This window comes from Cavia porcellus, unplaced genomic scaffold (genome assembly GCF_034190915.1).
Source record: "Cavia porcellus strain 051 isolate PalLab524CR breed Dunkin Hartley unplaced genomic scaffold, mCavPor4.1 scaffold_25, whole genome shotgun sequence".
NCBI lineage: Eukaryota > Metazoa > Chordata > Mammalia > Rodentia > Caviidae > Cavia > Cavia porcellus.
In genome coordinates, this window is record NW_026947508.1 from 45,816,304 (window position 1) to 45,841,836 (window position 25,533).

The 25,533-nt window shown below is 42.1% G+C and overlaps 1 protein-coding gene across 1 annotated transcript; it reads right to left on the minus strand.

The window, feature by feature from the left end:
- Window positions 1–1,880: 1,880 nt before the first annotated feature.
- Window positions 1,881–25,203, minus strand: LOC100728485 (calreticulin-like). Its single transcript, XM_063235135.1, has 9 exons — window positions 25,027–25,203; window positions 17,217–17,334; window positions 14,595–14,798; window positions 13,203–13,297; window positions 11,711–11,920; window positions 9,102–9,215; window positions 7,433–7,576; window positions 3,878–3,970; window positions 1,881–2,206 (listed from the first exon to the last, which is right to left on the minus strand). The coding sequence occupies exons 1-9, from the start codon at window positions 25,201–25,203 to the stop codon at window positions 1,949–1,951; spliced, it is 1,413 nt and encodes a 470-aa protein (XP_063091205.1). The 3' UTR covers window positions 1,881–1,948.
- Between the last annotated feature and the right edge of the window lie 330 nt (window positions 25,204–25,533).

The window sequence follows — 25,533 nt, forward strand, 5'->3', positions numbered from 1 at the left end:
CAGCCTAAAGGCAAGACGTTTAGGCTCGGGACCTGAAGCTTTGTTCTTTTTCACACTGAGAAGACTTTCATTATAAAAATTAAACGTAAAGTCAAATTTTCCAATCCAGAATAAATATTTTTAAGGTCCAGAAACTATACTGGGCACCAGTCTGCAGGAAAGAAGGAAGAAATTTCTGCAGCTCTTTCCTGACATCACTCTCCCACTCCATGACCCAGGCACCCTGATTTTTTTCTATGAAATCCAGTCCCATCTGGGTTGGAGAAACTCATACATGCATTGAGATCTGGCTCAAAAATCACTTCCTTCATGAAGTCTTCCCTGGAGCCACTAGGCAGAGTTGTATTCATTCTTTCCAGCTAATACTTAAGGAACACCTACAGCGTTCTAGATTCGGATTTGTGTCCCTTTGCTGAACAGGGGCATCTCTTTTATGCAGAATGCTGTCTGCTCTGCATTCAGTAGTAATAGATATTCATTCAACAGCCTGGTGTGAAGGAAAGGTAAGTTTTGAAGCCAGAAAACCTGAGTTCAAATAGGGTCCTATGTCTTGCTAACAGCCCCGTGAGCAAGTGGTTTGCCTGCTCTTAGCAGTTTCTGCATCTGTAAAATGAAGATAATAATAGTATCCTCTATGAATGGTATCTCCCCCCAAGACTGCTATGAAGATGAAAGGGCGCCTTGGAGGAGCTCATGGGAAAGCGCTTTCTAATCTGCAAGTGATTATGGTGTGAGTAGGTGGTTTGGGAGATAAATTCAAAACCAGTGAACTTGCAAATAAGTAACAATTGTTTAAAAATCAGAGCACAAGACAACAGACACAAAAACTTTCCAAAGTATTTTTCCTTATGGTAAGAGAATATAATGTTAAGTGAAATCAGCCAGACAGGCTCATGTATCTCTAGTTTCTCTTATCGGAGAAGCACAAATAAAGATCAAATCAGAAGAGAGATAAATAGGAAATAAGGAGAAGTTCAAATTCTTCCCCAAACTACAAATCCTAGGCTTTTAAAAATATTTCAAAGTATATGTGAATTGTTTTTATTTATCTACTAATTTATTTTAGTTCATGGAAAAGAGATTTGTATTGTTTCTTTCTTTTTCGTAAGAATCTTTGGTTTATGTCTTATACCTGACTACTTTGAAGATAAAGAAACTCCACATAATTTTAAAAATGAAAATAACAAAGTAACTTTAGCTTACCATAAAATTTTAACTTTTTAAATAACTTTTTTTAATAAATAAACTTTTTTAATTTAAAAAATGAAAACAGAAATCTAGCTGGGCATGATGGCACACACTTGTAATCCCAGCACTCAGGAAGCTGAGGCAAAAGGATCGCTGCAAGTTCAAGGCCAGCCTGAGCTACATAGTGAGTTTAAACCCAGCCTGAGAGTTCCAGGCCAGCCTGGACTACATAGTGAGACCTTGTCTCAAAAAAAAAAAGTCTGATTAGTTTAACACATTTGTAAGAGAAAAAAATCATTAAGTATAAGTACAACCATCAGGGCTGCTCAGTAGAGTGATTCAGATATTTAAGCAAAATAAAATTCCTAGATAACCTGGGATAAATTGAAAGTGAGGGTCAAGTTTATATAGAAGCTTATTCACCAACAATTAATCTAATAAACATCATAAAAGTGACAGTAATTGTGGCTACTCTTTTGACTATGTATTATAGTAGGCTCTTTACATACATTATTAGCTCATTTATTCCCTACAACAACCTCATGAAATAGAAATCACTACTCTTTCCACTAATAAGGAAATAGTCCCAAGATGAGACGTGACTTTTCTAAGATTATATAGAGGAAAGGAGGTGGGACAGAAATATGAATTCAACTTTATTTACAAAGATAAAGTTAACTTGCTCCCCAAATATTGCCAGCCACGTGAACACCTCTCCGTCTAACACTGTCATGCTCCTGTGCATAACCTTTCCCCCTAGTTACAGTTCATCTTTCTTATCACCATGGACTGCTCCATTATTACCCAGAAATGCTTTTTCATTATCATCATCTTCCTTTTGCCTGTCATCTTCTGGTTCTTCCTCAACTTCCCCTTCATCTTCTTCCTCTTCCTCTGTGTGAAGTCCCCAGAAATCATCTTCTCGTTCCTTCTCCTTTTCCTTTTTCTTCTTGGCCTCTTCTTCCTGTCTTCTTTTTTCCATTTCTTCATACAATTCTCTCCATTGCTTCTCTACATCCTGTATAAAATGTGGAATTTCAGAGCAATTTACAGGTGTTATAAACAAAGCTAACCCACTTTAGAAATATCTGTTGTATCTGAGTGTGGTGGCACACACTTGTGATCCCTGTACTCAGGAGCTGAGGTAAGAGGATTGCTGTATCAGTTTAAGGCCAACCTGGACCACATAGTGAGTTCAAGGCACAAGACTCTGTCTCAAAAAACAAACAAAAATCTCTTGTCTTCTTATTGTCTTGAAGATTTCTGGGATTGTGTTATTTGCATTCAAATGTTCAGTATAAGTGGGACAGAGAAAAATATATGTATGTAATTTGTTCAATAACAAAACTGGTCAGAGTCACTGAATATTTATCAAATGCCTCCTGTACCACTAAACATAGGGTACTGTTTGTATTCTGTATAGCACTGTATGAGATGTTACTTGTTCACTTCCAAGATTCGGAGTCCTAAGACTAAACTTCACATTTCTTGTTGCTTTTTCCACACTGAATGGAAGGCAAAAGCTTCTCTGTTTCATTTTACTGCTGTATCCGCATCATCTACCACAGCACTTTGAACAGACTCTCAGCAAATATCTGTCATGTGAATGTGTAGCTTAATAATAAGAGCTTTTATGTACTGAACAGTTATTCCATGCCAGGAATTTAGAGGTGTTATAGTTGCTATCGTTGTTCCCAACTGATAGATAAGGAGGAGTTAAACACAACTTTCCCAAGTTCATCAGCTAGTAAAGGATGGACCTTGGATTTGAACCTAAGCAGTCTAGCTCCAAAACTCATGCTCTTAACCAATATGTAATAGAGATAAAACAATGTTAGATGATTCCCCCAAAGTAAAACAAGACAAAACCAAACTAAAAAGTATTTTAGAAGTTTAACAATTTTTCCCACAATGACTGCAATACTTTTTCTTTTTAAAATATCAAGTATTTAAATTCTCTCAAAAATGCATATATATATATATATATATATATATATATATATATATATCCTGCCTGTGTTTCACTAGTGCTCTTAAACATGAGCTTTGGCCATAAACCTGCTTGAATGCACCTTTCTGCAAAGCAAGGGTATCCAAATACATGTCAGCATCATGAGGATACTGTCCCAAGTATTACTTCACCCATAAAATAGTTCTGGGAGGGAAGGGAGCTGGTGAACAGTTCTATCATTCCCTCCTTCCTCCATTTGAAAAGAGTTCAGTGAGGTCCTTCAAGATTACCACACCATGAGCAAGTAGGATGATGCCCAAATGATGCTGGGTTCAAGTTCTAATTCAAGCTAAAATTTATATTACTGTGAATCTCAGTTCTTCTATCTGCTGGGTCAGCCTTTTCATTTGTGCTTCATGTTTTGTTTTGTTTTGAGACAGGGTCTCACCATGCAGTTCACGCTAGCTTTGAACTCACTATGTAGCCTATGCTGGCCTTGGACTCATGGTGTTCCTCCTGCCTCACTCACTGAGTATTGAGATTGCTAAGTCACTTTAAGTACTAAATGAAGTACATTTTGCAAAGTGCTCACAAAGTCTCAAGTAGAATTGTAGATATCCAATCAAGGTGAGTTACTTTTCCCATTGTTCCAAGGCCAGGAATGGAACAATGATTAAGACATAACGTGACCTAACTAAGGAAAGAGATATTTAAAATCCAGGGTGGGGGGAACCTTACCTTTCTTATTCCCCAGGTTTTATTGCCCACCTCTTCAGCAAACTCTTCATCATTTGTGAGAAGGAAATTGTCAAAGATGCTGCCAGATTTTACCTGAGATGAAAACAATGAAATTGTTAATATTAGTTGCATGTTTTCCTGCAACTAATATTAGTTGCAGGGTGTTGCTATATAATTCAAGCTGTCTCACTTGGCCTGTGAAATGGAAAGAACATAAAGGTGCAGACACTTTAACTATAGGACCTTGGCAAGTGGCACCTCTGAGCCCTCTTTTTCCTTACTAGTACAATGGAGATAGGGACTTTCTGTGTAGCTCAGTGTAGAGTGCTGGCCTAGCAGAAATGAGACCTTGAGGCCTATCTTCAGGACTAAAGAAACAAAACAAACAAAAAAAAAAAAGAAGAGAGCAAGTGCTGCCTTCCTGGCAGGAGGCTATGCATGGCCCGCTCCACGTAACAGATCTCAATGTGCTTTGCACTATGGCCAGGTCACCTTCGTTACATTTCCTTCAAAGATTGTGAAGAGTCCCAAAGGAAGAAAAAGACTTTTCTTTGTTTTCTATTATCTTTTCCCAAGCTCTGTCCTGAGCAAACAATGCAATCACTTCCACATGAGGGGCAAAAGTAGCTATTGTGTCCAGAGTCATCAGAACAGAGAACAAGAGGGGTCGGAAAAAGAAAGGCAGAAAAGTCCAACAGTTTCCTAGGAAGACAGAAGTGGGACAGAGAGGTTAACTGGACTCTCTGTGATAGAAATTAGGGGCTGAAAAGGAGCAGAAAAAGGAAAATTCATCATCTCCGTGCTTGGAGTCACTGGGTTTTCCAGGGAAGTGTAGGAATATGAGGGAAAATTGGATGCCCCTGGTCAGCTAAGTGCGAGAGTTAACCCCACTCAGCCGATCTCACTCAGCCAGGCCCAACTACAAATTATATGTAAAGATCACCTCCCCATATAATTTGTAGTGAGATCGGCTGAGTGGGGTTAACCCTCATACTCAGCTGACCAGGGGCATCCAATTTTCCAATAAAAAGAAAAAAGACAAAAAAAAAAAGATTACCTCCCCAAGCGCTGCCACCAGCCTGCGGAACTGTGTCTCACACACCCTCCGCCCACAAAGATAGAGGGCTGATGCTGGGGCTTCAGAAGTATAACCTTAGGTTTCAGCACAGACCCAGATCTGCATTTTAGCAGAACTTTACCACCCCTGTGATTCACATGCATATTAAGGTTTGAGGAATACTCCTCTGTCATGGTTTAAATTCTTAAATAGAAAAGTTTGCCTGTCTAGACAGATTGAGAGAATCCAGAGCAATTAGTGTGCATCATTTTTAATCTTGTAGTTTAAAACATGTACCTTAATGTTTTCTGTGGGGAAGAAAAAAACACATTTTAAGGAAATAATAAGATTAGGTATAGTAATGTGATCACACATGTTTACAAGACACATGTTTATAGTAATGTGCACACATGTTTTGTCGGGGGGGTTGTTTGTTTGTTGAGACAGGGTGTTGCTATATAATTCAAGCTGCTCCTGATGTACTAAGTAGTCCAGACTGGCCTTGAACTCACAGCAATCCTCATGCCTCTACCTCCTGAGTACTGAGATTACAGGCATTTTGCCACCACGGCCAGCCAAGATACAGAAAGCTTTTGTTGTACATTAGAAATGACAACTGAGCCAGGAGTGGTGGCATTCACCTATGACTCCAGGACTCTGGGAGGCTCAGGCAAGAGAATCACAAATTAAAACCCACACTGGGCAACTTAGTGATTTAGCAAGTGAAAGAGTTTTGGCCCAGACAGGACACTGTAGGCGGTGAAGCCTTAGAGGCGGAACCAAGGATCTCAGTCTCCCCCACCCCTAGGAATTTACCTATGGCGCCAAACAAAGACCAATGGGCTACCTGTGCATCCCTAATACCCCGCTTAGGTTCCACCCCAAACCTAGGTTACTTATATGCCCCCATGCCATGTGTCCGCCAGAGAGAAAGCCAAACTCCAGTGGTGGTAGTTGGGGGGGGGGCTTGTTTTCTCTCTCTGCATTCTCAAAATAAAGGCCTCTTTTGTTTTATACTTCTCATCTTTTGGACGCACTATATAATCTTATCAGCAAGATCCTGTCTCAAAAAAATTAAAAGGGCCGGGGATGGAACTCTGTATGAAGGCCCTAGCTCAAAGCCCCAGTGTTAGAAGAAAAAAAAAAAAAGGAGCGCTATTACAGAGTGAACTTGTGCAAACTGTATCCATATTCCTCAGATAAGCCAGGAAGGAAAGAAAGATATCTCCCTCCTTTCCTGCCTCCCTGGTCTCCTGAACCCCTATCTGACACAGTAATTTAAATACATAATCTTTTTGCACACCTTTGTGATCTCCTTGAGCCAGAATACTGAGAAAGCAAAAATAAATGAAATGATAAATGAATAATAATATAATAACCAGAAAGCCTCAAATAGGAGGTGCTTGTCTCAGAGACCTTGACAACTCTGGACTGTAAAAATCACTTGCCAGAGTCAGAGGTTTCTGAGGCCAAGGGGGCTGGCAAGCCATGTGCAAGGACCGGCAGCTGTGGTTGTTACAGATTTCCTTGTACTGTGGATATGGTTGTTATGTGAATGGCTTTGGAGGCTGACAGACCTGTGTTTGGATTATCCTGTCTCTACGTTGCACTAAATGTGTGCTCATGGGCACATCACTGGGCATTTCTGCGTTTCAGTGGCCTCGTATGCAAAATGGGTCATAGTAAAGGATAATAATATTTACTTTACAGAATTATAAGAATTAAGGGACAAAATGTGGGTAAAGCTCTGACCTCAGTCCAGTGTCTCCCAATAGAGTTCTCGTCCTCTCTAGGGGGGTTCTTCCAGGGCTAAGAAGACTGCAGCCTGTAGAGCCCCTGGGAGGGATCAGGGCCATAACAGGTCTCAGGGAGAAAGAGATACAAAGAATAGCTCTCCAGAGGACTGAATATCTGAGGCCTCCTCTTTTTCTTCCTGTCAGGGCCAAGGGAAAATGGTTGCCAGAGAGAAGGAAGCTAGGATATGGCTGGGGCAATTACTCCCAATATCTGTGCAGGGCTTGTAATGTTTCAGACTTTGCTACATTTCTGATTTCTGTTTATCCACAGAACCACTCCCTCCCAATCATATGGAACCAGCAGAAGCAGCACAACATTTCAGAGCCCTGACTCTGGATGCCAGAAAAATCTGTCCTCACATCCTAGCCTTTCTGCGCACCTTACCAGATGTATAGCTTCAGGCAAATTACTCAACTTTTCTGAGTCTCTTTTCCACATTTAGAAATAGACGGTTTACAGTGAAAGTTAAATAGTATCTGCAGAGTCTTTAATTTAGTATTTGGTACATGGTAGGGGTGAAGTATATTTTAGTTCTTATAATTATTGGGGTAAATATAATTACCCCCACTTTAAAGATGAGTAATTTGAGGCTCAGATCAAGACCTAATTCAAGTGTGAGGTTTCGAGCCTGTAGCTCTTTCCACTTTGTGAGAGCTATTAAGACTGTTGATCAATGGCTCTTTGAGCCTGGAGTGCTTTACCTGCCAAAGGTCCAAGCCAAGAACACTGATGTTATAATAGTGGCCAAGAGAGGGGTCTGGCTTATATTCGGGGTTGTCTATTTCGGGATGAATCCACTCCCCCTGGTAATTAGGATTGTCAATGATCCGAGGTTTCCATTGTCCCTAAGAGCCAAAGAGGAATTGTGTCAATACTATCTTTCCATTCTTCTTCCCTCATGAAAAAAAAAAAGCCAGTCAGTTTATGAAAGCAACTGTCAGTTAGACATAAAGATACAAAGCAGAATTCCTGGAGCTTGTTTCTCTTTCTTTTGAGTTACTGCACAAGACTCTTCCAAGTTCCTCTTTCTAAAGGGAGATAAGGGAAATGGCAGCTATAGTTCTGTGCTTGGGGCTAGCCCCATTTCTGCAGGAGCAGATATAGCAAGTTTAAAAAAAAATCTAGCTTCTGAGATGACAAAATCTAAGTAGTTGGCACTTGGGATCCTTCTCTGCCTGGTATGTGGTACAGGAAACTGTGGTCAAAGAAAATGCTTATCTCAGGCAGCAAGAGATTGCCCAACGTCTGTTTGTGTGCAGGGGAGGAATCAGGCTGTCACATGGCCCAACAGATGCTTTAGCAGTGCTACAGAGGGCTCTGAAACTGAGATGGACCTTCAGATTGTCCCCGAGTGGGGTGTGAAGCTGTAATTTTATACCCCCAAATGTAGCAGCCATTATGCGTATGTAACACAGGTTTATTATAAATTATAGTTTTGGTTTATGTAATATAGTAAAACTTTAATATTAAAAATGATATTAGAAATAAAAAATTATCAAATCTGCTTTGGAAAATAGAAATAGGATTTCCTATGTTTCTAATCTTAAAGGTGTGGCATATGCACTTGTTCTTGTCAAGCTGAAAAGCATAAAGAGCGTATGCTTTCATTAATGACTTTGTAAAGGAAAGCTTCAGTTATCCAGAGGAAATTAAAAATACATAGCCACGGGTATTTGGGAAAATTTGCCACAATAAACAATGTATTTAAATGTATTTAAATAATGTATTTAATGTATTTTTTAAAAAAAGAAAATGCTTATCTCAATGGCTGGACTACTTGTCAACTGATTCCTTTAGTAGTTCTTCTTATTTATTTATTTTAAACAAAATCTCTCTAAATTACCAAGTCGCCCAATCTGGGCTTGAATTTGTAATCCTCTTGCCTCAGGCTCCCGGAATGCTGCCAGTGCAAGTGTGCACCCTGTCTTCTTACTGCTGACATGAGGTCAGCAGTCAGCATTTAAGAACGCTAACAACTCTGCCCTCTCCTCCAAGGACTTGGATTCATGCCCAGCCTTCCCCTTCCTCTCCATCCCACTTTCAAGACTTTCATTCAATTCCTGACCTTAGGCTCATTTCCTGCACAGACCGGGTTGCTTTGAGTGGCAGCTTCCCACTGCTCTGCTCAAATTCCTTACCAAGAGTGACCTGAACTACTACAGTCTCGCAGCATGGACCTTATCAGCCCACCCTATCCCAGGTAGGCATAGCCACAGAGCTCAGGGCAGGTCACAGGGCAGGGATGTTACGGAAAGGGAAAATGACTGCAGAGTCCTAGAATGACTGTTTGTTGTTTGTTTTTTACAGTGGGCTCTATCTCACTTTTGTTTTATTTCTCACACCACTGGAAAGATACCCCCCTCCACTCACCTTATACTTCAGATTTGGAATCAAGGGTCCTTCCCACTCCCCATCTATCGCCTCATTCCAGTCGGCCGGCTTTTTGGCATCTGGGTCTGGGATGAACTCAGAATCCTCCCAGTCCTGAAATGACATGTTCCTTCATGAGGATGAATGTGTGGTTTGGGATGAAACTGGGGTCCCACATCCAGTCAGAAGGTAGCTGGCTCTGGACCCCCACTACCCTCCTGCACATCTGTATGAGTGCCCAGGTGAGGACTTTACAAAGCCCCACCACAATAAGAAACAGCCTCTCGGTGATTCTGTTCCACTGAGGGCTCAGTATCACCCCAACTTGAAGCTCAAATAAACTAGCAATGTCCCCTGTCTCTGAACTCACCCTTTCCCCAGTCATGTATCTGCTGTGGTTTGGATGTGGTTTGTTCCTAATGAAATTTAAATGCCAGTGTAAGAGTATCAAGAGGTGTTGACACTCCCAAAACAAAGTGCTGCGGCAAGGTTCTTGGGGTAAGATGCTACCTGCCTGTCACAGGAAAAAGCCCTACCCCCCTCACTAGATTCTTCAGTCTGCTGGTTCGCAGTCAGCACCAGAAAGGAAGGTCTATTGTTGACGTCACTGTCCGAGCCTGCTTGCACGGTCCATCAGCATCCTTTATTTCTCTATGGTGCTGGAGGTCTCGACATCTGCTTTCACTCCTGGACCATGCTTCCCTCCCCTGAAAATGGACCTTTTGCCAGTGGTCTCCACACAAGGCTGGGCCACCACCTGCCACTCTGCAGGTCAATCTTTAGAACTGGACCAGCTACTGTTTCCCATGCTGCCATGCCTGACCCTCACATCTCCTCTGTACCAGGCTGATACTGCTCCAACCTAGGGAGTAACAATAGAACAGGTGAGACCCTCACAGTTTGGTTCCAAAAGACTTTTCTAATCTCTTCTCCTGCCATGCCTCATCTTGAACTTTATGCTACAAAAACATTGAACTGCTGCTTTTAGAACTTTGTATGACCATGTTATTTTCCACATATCATTGTCTTTGCTTCAAAATGTCTTCCCTTCAACCCAGTTTCCATTTTTCTTGCTGTGATGGATTTGTTTTCTTTGAAACCCAGTAAATTATCATCATATACATGTCATGTGTTAAGAACTTGCTATAGCCAAACTTGGTGGCACACGCCTATAATCCCAGCATTCAGGAAGCTGAAGCAGGAGGATTGTTGCAAATTCAAGACCAGCCTGGGTTACAAAGTGAGCTCAAGTTCAGCCTGAACTGCATATTGAGAACCTGTCTCAAAAAAACAAAACAAACAACCACAAAAAGAATTTGGTATATACCTGGTACTGTATTGTATACAGGCATACTTATGCTTGCAATTCAGTTGTGGTCAAATCATGGAAAGAATTAAGTTTGTGACCTAAGGAACTGTTGTGATTATACTAGCTCATTTAATATTCACTACCTTAGGGGCTGGGGATTTAGCTCAGCGGCATAAGTGCCTGCCTTGCAAGCAGGCAGTCGTGAGTTCGATCCCTGGTACCAGTAAAAACGAAAAAGACAAAAAAAAAAAAAAAAAAAAAAAAAAAAATATTCACTACCTTCACACATAGGTATTATAATAATCCCTGTGTAAAAGGGTCCTAATTCCTAGGGTACTCCAAATCACTTAAGCATTGTTTCTTCTTTCCCACACCATCTAAAACCTACCCAGGTTGGATTTGGGTTCTCAAAGGTTTTGATTTCCCTGGCTTTCAGTACCAGACAAATCAGAGTCATCTTTGTTTTCTTCTCTGTCTTCCCCACTAACTGAGTCCCTAAAGGGCAAAGATTGCCCTACTCAAAGCTGTATCCAGAACAGTTTTCTAGAATGGAAACGAAGCAATTGATATGCACCACATATTTGCCATGTCAATAACTTTACAGCCAAAGAGATGTAGGTTCAAATCTTGGTTCCTACATGTGTATGCTTGGGCCAATCACTTTTATTATTATCATTATTATTATTATTATTATTATCACTATTATCATCATTATTATTATTTTAGACAGGGTCTTGCTGTATAGTCCAGGCTGGTCTTGAATTCATTATGTACCCTAGGTTGGCCTTGAACTTATGATGGTCCTCCTGCCTCGGCTTTACAAGTGCTGGGATGACAGACATGTGCCACCATGCCTGGTAGGCACTTTCTCTTCTTTTTCTTTTCTTTCTTTCTTTCTTTTTTTTTTTTTTTTTTTTGGTCACTTTATTTTCTGCATTTTTTTTTTTTTGTCCTTTTTCTTTTTATCGGTACCCGGGATCGCACTCACGACTGCCTGCTTACAAGGCAGGTGCTTATGCTGCTAAGCTAAATCCCCAGCCCCTTCACTTTATTTTCTGAATTTTAAATTTCCTTATCTATAAAAGAGAAGTCCCACCACAATGCTTGCAGAGGTTAGCAGAAGGAGCAACTGATCCTCAACAAATGTGAATTGCTGCTCTCTTCCCTTCAAGTCTCTGCATACTGGCTTTTAGCAGGCCTTCTCTATGAGTGATTCAGCCCCCAGTACCTTGTTTCTAACCTCTTCCTCTTATGCCTAGAGCTGAGATCCCACCCCCTCCCCAGCTAAACACTCTCTGACCTCGGGTTTCTTATCTTTAGGATCCTCTATTTGAAGACGTTCATCCCATTTCCTTGGTTTCCGGGCATAGGGGTCTTTTATTCTCCTAGGAGGCAAGAAGGCCCAGTCATCCTCCAGTTCCCCAGCTGTCACTTGCTCGTTGTCAATTTTGACCGCATAAGTAGCATTGGGGTGAATGACCAGTGTGTATAGGTGAGTGTCTTTATTGATCTATAAAGGAAGTAGGGCAGATATTTCAGTTCTGTATTGGACACCATAGATCTCAAGCATTAAGTGTTTCCAAGAATGCATATTCACAAACAAGACCAGGCATGATCTCCTAAACCTATTCCTCTGGTCTCCCCTGGCTCCCATCTTCCCCACCTCCATGGTCGCTCAATCATTCTCCACTCTTGGCTTTTTTTTTCTCGCTGTCTCACAAGACTGTGAACTCAATAGCAGGTGTCATTTATGATTTAATTGTGGCCATAGCTTCCAGTGTGAGGCCTCTCCTAGAGGACCTTAGGAAGCCCCTCCACACACAGTCCCTGCACTGTCCTGTGCAGAAAGGCGCTGAGCCTGGGCACAAATCCTGCAGTGACCCAGGCTCTGCGAGCTTCTCTAGATGCACTGCCCACCTACTCTCTGTGCTCCATTTGCCAATCCTCCACAGTGCCACTCCATCTCAAGAGTCCTTAGCTTTTCTGGTGCCTTTACCTTGTAAAAGAATGGAATTCTCTGTAAAACTGTCACACCCTCCATAAGACCAAGTCATACTCATCTTTCAAAACTCAACCCAGGGGAAACTTTCTCTAAAATCATTGCCTAAACCTCCGAGTTGGGTGGGTGACTCCTCTATACTCGCTCGTGTTGGGGGTCCCTTTCCTTTGCTTGATTCTCACATTCACTCAATTATGAAGTCTGTTCATTCAGGGGCCACATTTGACTTTCTGTCTCTAGACCAAGACCCAGCATGGAGTTACCATCTAGTAAGGCCTTTGGATTGCTAATGAAATTCACTGCTCTCTTCTTGGCAAACTAGGGTCTCTAATCTAATGTTACTTTCTTTTTGGGGGACAGGGTCTCACTATGTTGTTCAGGCTGGCTTTGAACTCACTATGTTGCCTAGCCTTGCCTCCAACTCAAAATGATCCTCTTGCCTCAGTCCCCTTGAGTGATGGGGATTCCAGGTGTGTGACAACATGCCTGCCCTTAACCTGTTATGAAGATAAACCAACCCCATGTTTCTAAGCCTAGCACTCTCCACCTCCCTCATCTCCTTCCAGTGTCTAGCAGGAAGAAACTGAGCTAGGCCAAACACTGAGAATTTATATGACATCTTCAACTTTTGGATCAACCGCTCTGTGAATTTCTTACAGCACTTCCCTAGGTCTAGTTTCTAACTGCGTAATTGATAGTGTTTACTTTGTAGGGTTTGTATAAGGACTCAGTGAAGTAACATATATGAAACGCTTATCCTTCTTCCCATGCAGGGCCCAGCTGGCGCACTCACCCTGCACTTGATGGTCTTGTTGTTTGCATGGTATTTCCCTTGGTACTGGAGGATGACCTGCACAAAGTTATTGCCAAAGCCACAGATGTCAGGGCCTGGAAATTAAACACCAAAGCATGATTTCATAGCAATTTCAGGCAGTTTGCCCAATCACAGGCCAAGACCCAAGACAGACCCAGCCTGTGTATGAATCAGTGTCCCCAGCAAAATATAACTCAAAGTGAGGATAATTTGAGAAGGATTTAATAAAAGGAGCATTTACAAAGGTGAAGACAGGACATGGAGACAAAAGGTAGTGCTATGCTGAGGGCTAGCAACACCGGGGCTAGTGCCCTGGGGCATGGAGTGAGGAGCAATGATTAAAAGCCAGGAGGAAAGAGAAAGACTCCTGAAAGAATGGCAGCAGGGAAGAAGTGGAATTTTAGTTCAGTTAATACAACTTTTTTTTTTTTTTTTGTCTTTTTGAGACAGGGTCTCACTATGTAGTGCAGGCCAGCCTTGAACTCACTATGCAGCCCAGACTGTCGGGAAGTCATAGCGATCCTCCTGCCTTACCCTGCTAAATGCTGATTATAGGCATTTAGCCTATGATCTGGGGTTACGGGCATGCCCCACCATGCCTGGCAATACTCTTTAAAAAGGAAGAATGAAAGACATATATATTTCTTTTTTTAATTGGTACCGGGGATCAAACTCACGACTGCCTGAAGAAGTGCTATGAAATCACAGAAATGCCATGATTCAATTCAATTGTGCGCTTTGGGGAAGAGGTATTAACTGCTCTTTGAAGGATGAGTTTGACTTTGTTAGGGAGAAAGGAGGTAGGGCTTGTGATGAGGGCAAAGGAAGCAGAGTACACAAAAGGTCAGGGTAATGAAGCCAAACTGCAAGCAGAGAAGTGGTAACAGGACCCATGTGGCTAGAGCACATTGCACATGTGCATACATGTGTGTGCAAGGTAGTCAGCAAGAGTGACATGGAAGCTGAGGTTGAAACTTAGGAAAAAGCCTATTCCTGAAAGGTGGCAGATAAAACCTTCTGATCTGTAGTTCCTCTTAGAGTTTGCACCAATCAGAAAGCATTTGAGACAGGGTCTCACTATGTAAGCTCAAACTTGCCTTGAATTCACAGTGATCTTCCTGCTTCAGCCTGCCAAGTGTTGGCTTTACAGGCATGTCCCCCCCCCTCCCCACTTTGATCTGCTTGTATTAATGTTTAGGTTTAGAGGTGTTTGTTTGTTTGTTTTTAGGTTTTTGAAGAGTTCTATCACATAGAGCTGGGGAGACATCACATTAGAAATTTTCCATTCCGGGTTAATCTAAAACTTTTCAACAAGTGCAGTGGCTCTTACCAGAACCTGGCAGGACTGTCAGTGACTATCAGAGTTCTTACCAAACATGATGTAATACTCGGATTCTGAATGCATATCTTCCTGGTTCAGGGTGGCAGGAAAGAGTTTCACATATCCGCCACCACAATCAATGCCTTGTTCGTGTTTGACTGAAAACTGAACCACCAAGGTCTCATTCTCATTGCTGAATGGCTTAAACCTGGTTGAAAGGGCATAAAACTTGGCATCTTCAGTGGTCTGGAGACCTGGAAGTGAAGAGCACAGACCTCAGAGTGAAACAACCAAAAACACAGCCAGGTGTTCCCAGCACAGACCTGACCCATCACTGGCATTTTCCCACATCCCTGTTGTGTTCCAGGTGCTGATTTGGAAGCACTGCAATCATTGTCTCATTCAGGCCTTGGAGCAACCTGCAAAAAGGAATTCAGCTCCATTTTGTGCAGGGGGAGGCTGAGTCAGGGGAGGTAAAGGGACTTGTGCAGTCCACATGGCTCAGAAGAAGCAAAACTGGAATTTGATGTAAGATTCTTTTTCCTTTACCCAGGTGACCTCTGATTTTCAAGAATTATTTGAACACAGTTCTGCAGCAGCTTTACAAAAGAAGACCTGTTTTTTTGGAGGCCAGAATAGGACTTTGCCTTGAACAAGTGCTGGGACAGGAAGAGGCCCAACATTAGCTTTTTTAGATCAAACAATAACCATTGCTGTCATTTACCGACACATATGTCTTTGTACAACAATGCATTCATTCAGATGTGTCATTGCACTTAATCCTTATAATACCTCTGCCAGGTGGGATTTACTAAGGTTTCCACTTTGTCATAGGATCAAATTTGAGGCTATTTGACCTGGCCAGGGTCAATCATCCAGCCAGTTCTAATCCCAGAGCCCCCAGCTCAATCATAAATCTTTACTTCTATCCTTCTTCATCCAGTGAACACCAGAGCAGTCAGAGATCTTGAGTCTTTCATTACTCTGCAGATGAGGACATTGTGCTCGGAGGGGGAACAGTACGACTCAAGCTCAGCTCTGGCTCTACAGATATGGCTCTCACTGACCCTGGGACTCTCAATCTGGTTTCCTCATCCATGAGATGTGCATAATTATTTCGGATGACACAAAGGAAAAAGATCACAAGGACTGATTCGGACAAGGTCTCCCTCTTTTTTTTTTTTGCCTGTGGCAGAGTCTCAATATGCCCAGGCTGGTGAAAGCTGTGGTGATTCTCCTGCCTCAATTTTTCAAGTGCTGAGATTATAGGCATGTACCACCACGTCTAGCCAAACAAAATCTCTTAAGCATTTCCTGCACCCTGAGCTCCATGGTAAGCACTTTCATGCCTGCCATGGGGTTAGGCTCTGTCTGCATTTTCAATAGTGCTTATTTCCTCAGAGATCTCAAGGCAGGCTAGAGTAGCCAAGAAGGACTTCCTGACTGGGCACAAAGATGGAGGACTTCTTGGAGGAGATCCACAAAGCTCCCAGGCCTACTCTGTTCCCATTTCTCATTTGTACCCCTAGGGTCTTCCAAACAGCTAGAGAATCCCAATACTTGAAATGTGAGAGGCAACAACCAAGAAATCACAGTGCGAAAAGCCGAGTGGAGCTGCAGAACTGACCTTGCTGGAGTCAGCAAGGCAAAGGGGTCTCAAGCTGCCCTCTGGAAAAGCTTTCCTGGGAGATTCAAGTGAGATTTGAAACGCTCAAACCAATTCCTAAATTCCCCACCCCCAACCCCCCACCCCCAGCAGGGTAAACACGAAAATGAGATTCATAACAGTAGCCAGGAGGGAGAAGATGGGAAATGGCTCCAGGGCCGATCAATGGATTCTATTTATAGGTCAAAAGCTTTCTCAGACCCCAGCCCCCTGCCGCAGCCCTTGTCCTCAGTGCTTGCTCTCCTTCCACAAGGTCATTTGGCTCACACGACTGCCGGCCTGGTTCAAGGAGCATGACAGTAATGGAAAAGGACTCGCCTTTTTTCTACAGTTGATGGGTCCTGGAAGTTAACCTTAGGCCTGTCTACTCCACCCGCAAGACTAATGCTTGGGCCTTACACAGTGCTTTCTGCCCTTTCAAGTGCAGAGTACTATTAGAAAATCCTTGGAGACTGCAGAAAACAGCAGTCTGGTGGTGACGAATCCCATCCCCACAGACCTGGAAGCAGAGCTGGACTCCACTTCTGGCCAGCTGAGCATTTGTCCTCAGGAGAAGGACTCGACCTCTCTGCGCCTCCTCTGCAAAACCGGGGAAATAATAGTAATAGCTTCATGAACTAGTCAGGAAGATGACTGGGTATAATGTGTGCATGGGTTAGTTTTAAATGACTGTTATTACCCAGGTATGGTGGTGTGTGCCTGAAATCTCAGCATTCAGGAGGGTGAGGCAGGAGAGTCTCTGCAAGAGCAAGGCTAGCCCAGGCGGGGCACATAGTGAACTCAGAGCCAGTCTGAACTACATAGGGAGACCCTGTCTCAAAAAATAAAATATATATAAACAAATAGCTGTTATTCAATGAATGGACATTATTTTTACAGGAAGTTCATTCTTTTACATTGACCAATTTTTTAATGAGAAACAAATTATGATCATGGATAAAAACCATTGTACTAAAGTTATAATTTCCCCCAATCAATGGATAGGTTCCTAAAATACAGTATTTACCTTTATCTTTCTCTACATGTCCATAAAATTGTCCCGCACTGAGCTGGAACTGACCATAATCTGGTTGATGTTTAGACTGCACCCATCGATTTTTCCATCCATCTACAGACCAAAGAGAGAGAGAGAAAACAACATATAAAAATTATATTTATGTTTTGCTGAAGACTATAAAATGTAGCCAGTGCTGGCCAAGTCTTATGGGAACGTGAGAGTGTACGAAAGCATGACTACAAAGCTACCAAATTCCGCTCACTGTCTGACCTGAAAGAACACCACTCTTCCTGCTATACCATGTGGAGGGGCACAAATACCAAATAGTTGAGCCCTCCCCACACTCTTTCATGACAGGTAAGGCCTGAGGACTCTGGTGGGAATAAAGAATGGGAGGCCAGAGCCAGGGATTTAGCTCAGTGACTAAGCACCTTCGCCTGCCTGGCAAGTGCAAGGTCATGAGTTCAATCCCTGATACAAAAAAAAAAAGTGGGGGGGCAAGAAACATTTACTCTCATAAAAAAATCTATGGAGGCCGGGCGTGGTGACACATGACTGTAACCCCAGCACTGTGGAGGTGAATCACTTTGAGTTTGAGGCCAGCCTGGGCTACAACCTGACCTCAAGGCCAGCCTGAATTGCAGAAGGAGACCTGTCTCAAAATGACAGAAAAAAAAGAAAGTAGAAGGAAAAATGTGTTTAAGGAAACTAAGCCCTCATGCATATTTATGTCTAGGAAAATAAAATCAGCTCACCAAGTAAAAAGATTAGCAATATTTATTGTTCTTGAATTAGCAACCAATAATGAGCAACCAATTTTCCACTTATCTTTTTTTCCCTTTTGGCTTAAACTTTTTAGACTCTCCCTTGCAGTTTCAAGGCGATGCTGACAAATGTGTTCTGCTTTGGCATAGATGGCATGCAGACAAAGAGCGATTCTCTCCAGGACCTGGCACTCCATTCAAACATTCAGACCTTTGCTGATTTTCTGCTTAGAGTTGCTGACTCCTACTTCCTGGGCTCCCACAGTCCCAGAGTCACAGAGTGGGCTGAGATGGAAGAGACCTTGGGGTAGCCTTTCTGTCATCTCCTCTCCACAGCTGAACAGACTGTTCTCTAGTGCCTCTCCCCAGTGTCTAGCTCTAACCTCCAGAAGCCCGCATCGACAACAGCCAGTAAGACCTTTGAGCCAGCTCAGGCAGCTCCTAACACTGAAGTCTGATGACTCAACCTGCTCCTCTCATAAACCCAGGGGACTGCTTTCTTTCAAAGTTAAGAATATGCCACTCCGGGGATGCCTCTCTGATATATCCACTGTTTTGAATTAAAGGCACTTAAAAAACAGTAGGTACAAGAATATTTCTCTGACCTTCATTCTGCTTTTTTGGAGGAGGAATGCATATATGCATACAATTCCCAATCTCTGAGATTGAGGCAGGAGGATCACTCAGAGATTGAGGCCGGTCTGGGCTACATAGTAAGTTCAAAGCCAGTTTGAGCTACATAGTGAGATTCTGTCTCAAAACCCCGCTTCCCCGAAAAACAAGTTCAAAAGCAGCCTAAGCAACCTAGCAACAAAGCGTGAACATACTTCAAAATTTAGGGGCTGGGGATTTAGCTCAGCGGCATTAGTGCCTGCCTTGCAAGCGGGCAGTCGTGAGTTTGATCCCTGGTACCGATAAAAAGGAAAAAGACAAAAAAAAAAAAAACAAAAAAAACCCCAAAAATTTAGAAGGGGAGGGGGAGCACATGACTCAGTGAAAAGGCCCTGAGTATTGTAAAAATAAAAAATTAAAAAGCAGGAGTGAAATTTCTATGTGAAAAATATCCTCCTTGTATAAAAAGGAAAATAACATTTTTATTATCAAGGACAGAAGCCAAAGCTACACAAAGCTTGTTAGTAACCATTACCTTCCTGGTAACTTCACCCAATTCACTACCTGACCCCAGGTCTCTTGGAATGATCACATTTCAAAACTTACTATCATTTACAATCCAGTTGTGAAAGTAATTCTAACTGATTCTTTGGATCTGCATTTCTTTACATAGACTTCCAAGTCACATAAAACATGTATTAAGTAAATGTGTATACTTTTCTCCTATTACTCTGTCTCAGCGTTAACTTAATTTGCAGGTCCAGAAAACAAAACATACTAAAAGAGGGGTACAGCTCCCTGGTAGAGCGTTTACCTAGCAGGTGCAAAATCCCTAGATTTCATCCTTAGTGCCACAAAATAAAACAAAAACCTAAAAGGGACGAGATAACATACTTGGTTTTTGTTTATGGTATCAGGGATTAAACTCATGACCTCGTACTTGCCAAGCAGGTGCTTATGCCACTGAGCTAAATCCCCAGCCCAAGAGAACATTTTCGTTCCTGATGTCTCTCAGGAAGTCTCTGTGTTTGACAGGCCAGGATGACCTGGTGACTCCCTCTCCTGCTGCCTCCTTAGGGAGGGACTCCAGGAGTTTCTTTTTACCTAAAGTTGTGACTTGAAGGTCACAGCGTGAGGTCAGGTTGTAGCCCAACTACAGTTGACTCAGTGAAGGAAAGAAAGTCGAAAGATGTGTTCCGCTGTGTTAGGCCCTCAGGTGATTCCCCAGAAATGTTGTCTGCGGACAGCGATATTATCAGCCCATGTTGCACCTAAAAAGTGATATTGAACTGAGATTTGAACTCAAGTTGATCTGATTTCAAATCAGTCTTTCTTCTGAGCAAAGAGCGAAGTACAAGGGAAAGAAGGATGCAGAGAAAAAAAAGTATTACAATAATAAAACAAGGTTTTAAAAAAAGAATGATATTTAAAATAAAAGAAAACATAGCTAGTACTTAGCAGTCATACGTCAGGAATTGCACGGAGTGCTTACATGCAGCTTCTCAGTGCTTTCCCATTATAGCCCCTTTGTTGAGTGTCTTGCTTTTCCCCCATTAAAAGATAATGAAACAGAAGCTCAGAATCTTTCTCAAGAGCCTGCTGAGTAACTTGTCAAGCAGGCTTAGCCTCGGATCTATGCAACACCAAAATCTGTACCTTTAACCCCATACGAGTTTCCATGAGTTCCTGTGTGTGAAAAGCTGTTTATGACCTAAAAAGTGTGCAGCAAATGAGTCAGTAATGGAACTTAATAGTTTGCGGTTAACAATTTGTATGTAATTTGAGTAATGTCTATCTTTCTTTTTTGGTTTGAGGATTGAACTCATGACCTCACACTTGCCAGGCTGGCACTTATGCCACTGAGCTAAATCCCCAGCCCCATGTCTATCTCTTTTTACAGTAGAAAAAAATACTAATTTTTCACATAAATATTTGCTGGATACCTGGACTGTGTCTGAGTGCTGGATGCCAGTAAACTAAAGTGACCAAGACACAATTCCTTGAGCTCCACTGCCCTGGAGGAGTTCACAGTTTAATGGGAAAGACAGGAAAATAAAGCATTTCCTGTTCTTATTTTATATTTCTTGGTTTTTCAAGGTAAAAATCACTTATTGTAGAAACTGTTGAAAGCCCTGAAGAAGCAAATACTCAGTGCTATCGCCACAATCTGCTTCCTAGAGTGGGCCACTGTTAACATTTTCTTTTAGCCTTTACTTTCTTTTTTTTTTTGGGGGGGGGGGTCTTTTTTCCTTTTTATCAGTACCGGGGATCAAACTCATGACTGCCTGCTTTCAAGGCAGGCACTTATGCTGCTGAGCTAAATCCCCAGGCACTCTTCTAGCCTTTTCAAACTTGTATTTATGCATTTTTTTTAATTTTGTGGTACTAAGGATTGAATCAAGTGCTCAGCCACTAAACTCTTTCTATTTTTATTCTGAGACAGCCTTATCAAGTTGCCAGATTGGCCTTGAACTCATGATCCTCCTGTCGCAGCCTCCCGAGTGCTAGAATTACAGCTGTGAGTCACTACACCTGGGTAAGACTTTTTAAAAATAATTTTCTGTTTACTGATTTTTTTAAAAATGAAAACTCTTCGGAGAAAAAAATTTTAGGTGAAATAATAATTTCTTCTTTAAAAAAATTACAGTAGTGTAAACATTTCATTTTTAACAATATGATTTTTATTTTAGAATAGCCCTACATTGATAGAAAAGTTCCAGAAATATTTTGAGTTACTATATACCCTTTCTCTACTTGCCTCTATCGTTAACATTGCTATGGTCTACTCGCCCCAACTAATGATGACCCATGATTAGCCACAATCTATACTTTATTTAGATTTCATTAGTTTTTACTCAGTGGCTTTTTTGTGTCCCAGGGTTTATCCAGAAGACCACATGACATTTAGTCTCCTTGTCTCTGTGGCTATTCTTGGTTATGACGGTTTTCTAGACTTGGCTTGTTTTTTGATGACCTTGATGTTTTTGAGGAACCTGGTGCAGGATTCACTAGAACATCCTTCAGTGAGGATTGGTCTGCTGTCACTTCTGGTTGGAGAGGGGGTTTAGGTTTGGGGAAGGAAGACCACAGAGGTCTCCAGCTATGCTACTAACATGATTGTGTGGCTGTGGCAATCAGGTTTGTCCCTGTGAAATTACATTTTTCCTGTTCCTTGCCATATTGTATTTTTTAAAAGGAAGTTAGGCAGGTGTGGTGGTGCTATAATCCCAGCACTTGGGAGGCTGATGCAGGAGGATCACCATGAGTTCAAAGAAAAGCAGTACTATATAGCAAGACCTTATCTCAAAAAAAAAATAAATCCATAAATAAAAAATAAAAGGAAGTCAGTAGGTGCAGTTCACAGTTAAGGGGTAGAATGCTATACTCTGCCTTCATTTGGTTTTTTTGGGGTTTTTTTGGCGGTACCAAGGATCAAACTCACGACCTCCCACTTTCCAGGCAGAAGCTTATGCCACTGAGTAAATCCCCAGCTCTTAATTTGTTATTTTATTATAATTATTAATGCATTGTGTAAATGATGGACTTCATTTTGACCTTTTCATGCATATATATAATATATTTTGATTATATCCACTTTATTACCTTTTCTTACCCACTCTCCCCCATATATATACACATACATACAATATATATATTATATATATATATATTTTTTTTTTTTTTTTCTTTTGAGACACAGTCTCACTGTGTACTTCGGGCCAGCCTTGAACTGATCATGGGGCTGTCCTTGAACTTGTATTGATCTTCTGCCTCAGTTTCTGAAGTGTTCTGCCTTTTTGAGGACAGGTTATCTATATAAATTATTTGTGTTCCTCTGTACATGACTTTTGTCTCTCCTCATTTCTTTCTTTAGGTCATTATTTCTTTACATTAATATTGACTCATGAATTTTTTTTTTTTTGGTACCAGGGATCGAACTCACAACCTTGCACTTGCCAGGCAGACACTTATGCCACTGAGCTAAATCCCTATCCTCTGACTCATGAATATTTATTTTGTATGTGGAGCTATAATTCAATGCCACATTATTTACATTGGTGAAACATCTTTGGCCATAGAGAGCTGTCATTGGGTTCCTGTGTTCCTTTGACATACTCCTGTTGTCACGCTTTTTGACTATGTCCTTACTTTCAGAAACTATAAAACAATCAACGCTCATCTTGCATATTCCTTTTCCCAGCCCTAGAGTTAGATATTACTCTAAGGAAGAATATTCTCTAAGCATATTCTTTTAATGCAGAATGATATTATAAGCCATGATATGGGCTCCGAGTATTATTTACTTTTTGTGTTTTAATTAGAGTATTCACGCAGATAAGGGGACAAACCATAAGCTTAGTGAATTCCCCTCCTCTACCCCATGGTGTTGTGACAGATTTCAGAACTTCACACTCACTTATACCTCTGCCCCTCTTCATTTTTATTTTCAGTACTAAGGATTGATCTCAGGGTCTTTACACTGAGCAACATCCCCAGACTTGTTTAAATTTTTTTTATTTCAAAACAGAGTTTAGCTGAGTCACTAAATTGCCTAGGCTGGGCTTCAATTTGTAATTCTCCTGTTTCAGCCTCCAACATACACACACACAAGAATTCTAAATCAATCTCTGCCCTAAACCCCTTCAATGATCCTAGCATGGTGTGTACCACAGTGCCTGGCTGTTTTATTTTTTAAAATAAGGTCTTGTTAAGAGCCGGGCGTGGTGGCTCATGCCTGTAATTCCAGCACTCGGGAGGCTGAGGCAGGAGGATCATTGCGAGTTCGAGACCAGCTTGGGCTACAAAGTGAGCTCAAGGCCAGCCTGAACTGCATAGTGAAACCCTGTCTCAAAAAGACAAAAAAATAAATAAATAGGTCTTGTTATATGTAACCCCAGCTGTCCTGAACTCTCAGTGATCCTCCCAACTCAGCCTCCTGAGTACTGGGATTACAGGCATGTTCATCATACCCAGCTACTTAATGATTTTTTTTTGTACTGGAGATTGAACTCATGACTGCATGCTTACCAGGCAGGCACTTATGCCACTGAGCTAAATCCCCAGCCACTTAATGAAATTCTAAGAGAGAAAATTTAAGGCAAATTATTCAGAGACCTAGAATTACAATTGTTAATTGATATATTAATTCCAAAGTCTCACTGAACCCCCTTTTACACTCTCTACCATATCTTTAAAACAAAATTATCACACCAAATAAAAAAGAGAAGAGGGAGCACTCCAACCATCTTTTCAAAGGATTTCCCCGTCCCCTCCTTCCATACACTTGTTTTCAAGGGCACATTATATACTAGGCAGTGAAGAGACCAAAGTTCCTCCCTTCATAGCATGTGCATTTTAATTGGAGGGTAGATGACAAACTGTAAACAAGATACCATATAAATTTTCAATATACTCTCAGGCAATAATAATTTTGAGAAGACGTTTAAGAGTGATAAGACATTACTGTAGGTAGGGTGGCTGGCCTCTGTGCTGAGATGACATCTGATCAAGGACTGGTTTAAGACAGTGAGCCTACACAAGCAGAATGTCACAAAGAAGGAAGCAAGGTAGGCTGAAGCAGAAGGGTTGCCACAAATTCAAGGTCAGCCTGGGCTCCATAGTGAGTTCAAAGCCAGACTGAACTACCTGTGAGACCCTGGCTCAATAAATACATAAATAAATAAGGAGGAAGAGAAAGGAAGGAAGGGAGTTGGCACCTTGCCAGGCACTATGCAATTTGGTTTCCCTACAATCCATACCTCAGCATGTTCAGGCTTCACAGGGCCCTGAGAGGAAGTTAGAACAATCAATCATCTGTATTTTATGGAAACTCAGACAGGAAAGTAAATGACTCAAAGCTGCTCACTGAGCAAGCGGCAGAGAATCTAGACTTAAGGTCTCCTCTGCCTGCTCTGGGGCCTCACTCCTGTCCCCTCATCCCTGTGACCCCAGAGAGATCCTTGCCATCCGCTAGTACTTGAGACCTGGCGAGGCCAGCTGGGCCAGGCCTCTTTGGTCTGGGCATCTGTCCAGGGCAATTCATCTCGGGGCTTGCAGAGTCCAAGTCTCTGGGAGCCACAGATGGTCTCAATGGCTCAGCAGCGGGAGGCCAGGCAGCAGGGCGTCCCTCCTCCCTGCTGGGCTGTCCTCCGTGTCCGGAGTGTCTGCGCCTGCCGGCCACAGAGGCCCTTTGTCTCTGAAAGTCCTTGCAGCCAACTTTGCATGGTCAAGTCTGCAAGCTAGGAGAATTAACATTCATGTACACACACACACACACACACACACACACACACACACGGCTCATGTATCTCTCAGCCTCTCATTTGAATTCCAGTTTTTTTCTGCATGATTTTGTGTTTTCACAATAGTCACTGCTATCACCATGTACCCTTCCCTCTTACCTATTTATATTCTAATGTGGATAATTTTCCATTTCCACTGACCAACATTCTTGCTTGCTTTAATGGGCCAGCTCCTATGTTGAGTGCCAGGATCCCCAAAGGTCTCATTGTTCCCAAGCCCACTTGTGCTGCTGCCCACTGGCCGTCTGACGTTTGACAGATTGTAGCGGTGGCCGATGAATCTATTAGGAAGATACCAGGCCTGGGTTCCACAGACATCTCTGCTACTGACCCATTATGTGACTTTGGGGAAATCAGTCATGTTTTGTCGGACTCAATTTCCCTATCTGCACAGAGGGTTGGATGCTAAGGGCTTAATACACTCTCTCTTTGTGCTGCTCTGTGGCTTGGAATAGTCTGAGCTGGGTATGATGGCTCATAGCTGTATCCCCAGCACCCCAGGAAGCTGAGGCAGGGGGATTGTAAGATTGAGCCCAGCAACATAGCAACTTAGTAAGGCCTTGCCTCAAAGCAAAAATAAAATGAGCTAGGGATATAGCTCAGGACAGAGGCCTGGGTTCAATCCACAGTACCACCGCCAAAAGAAAG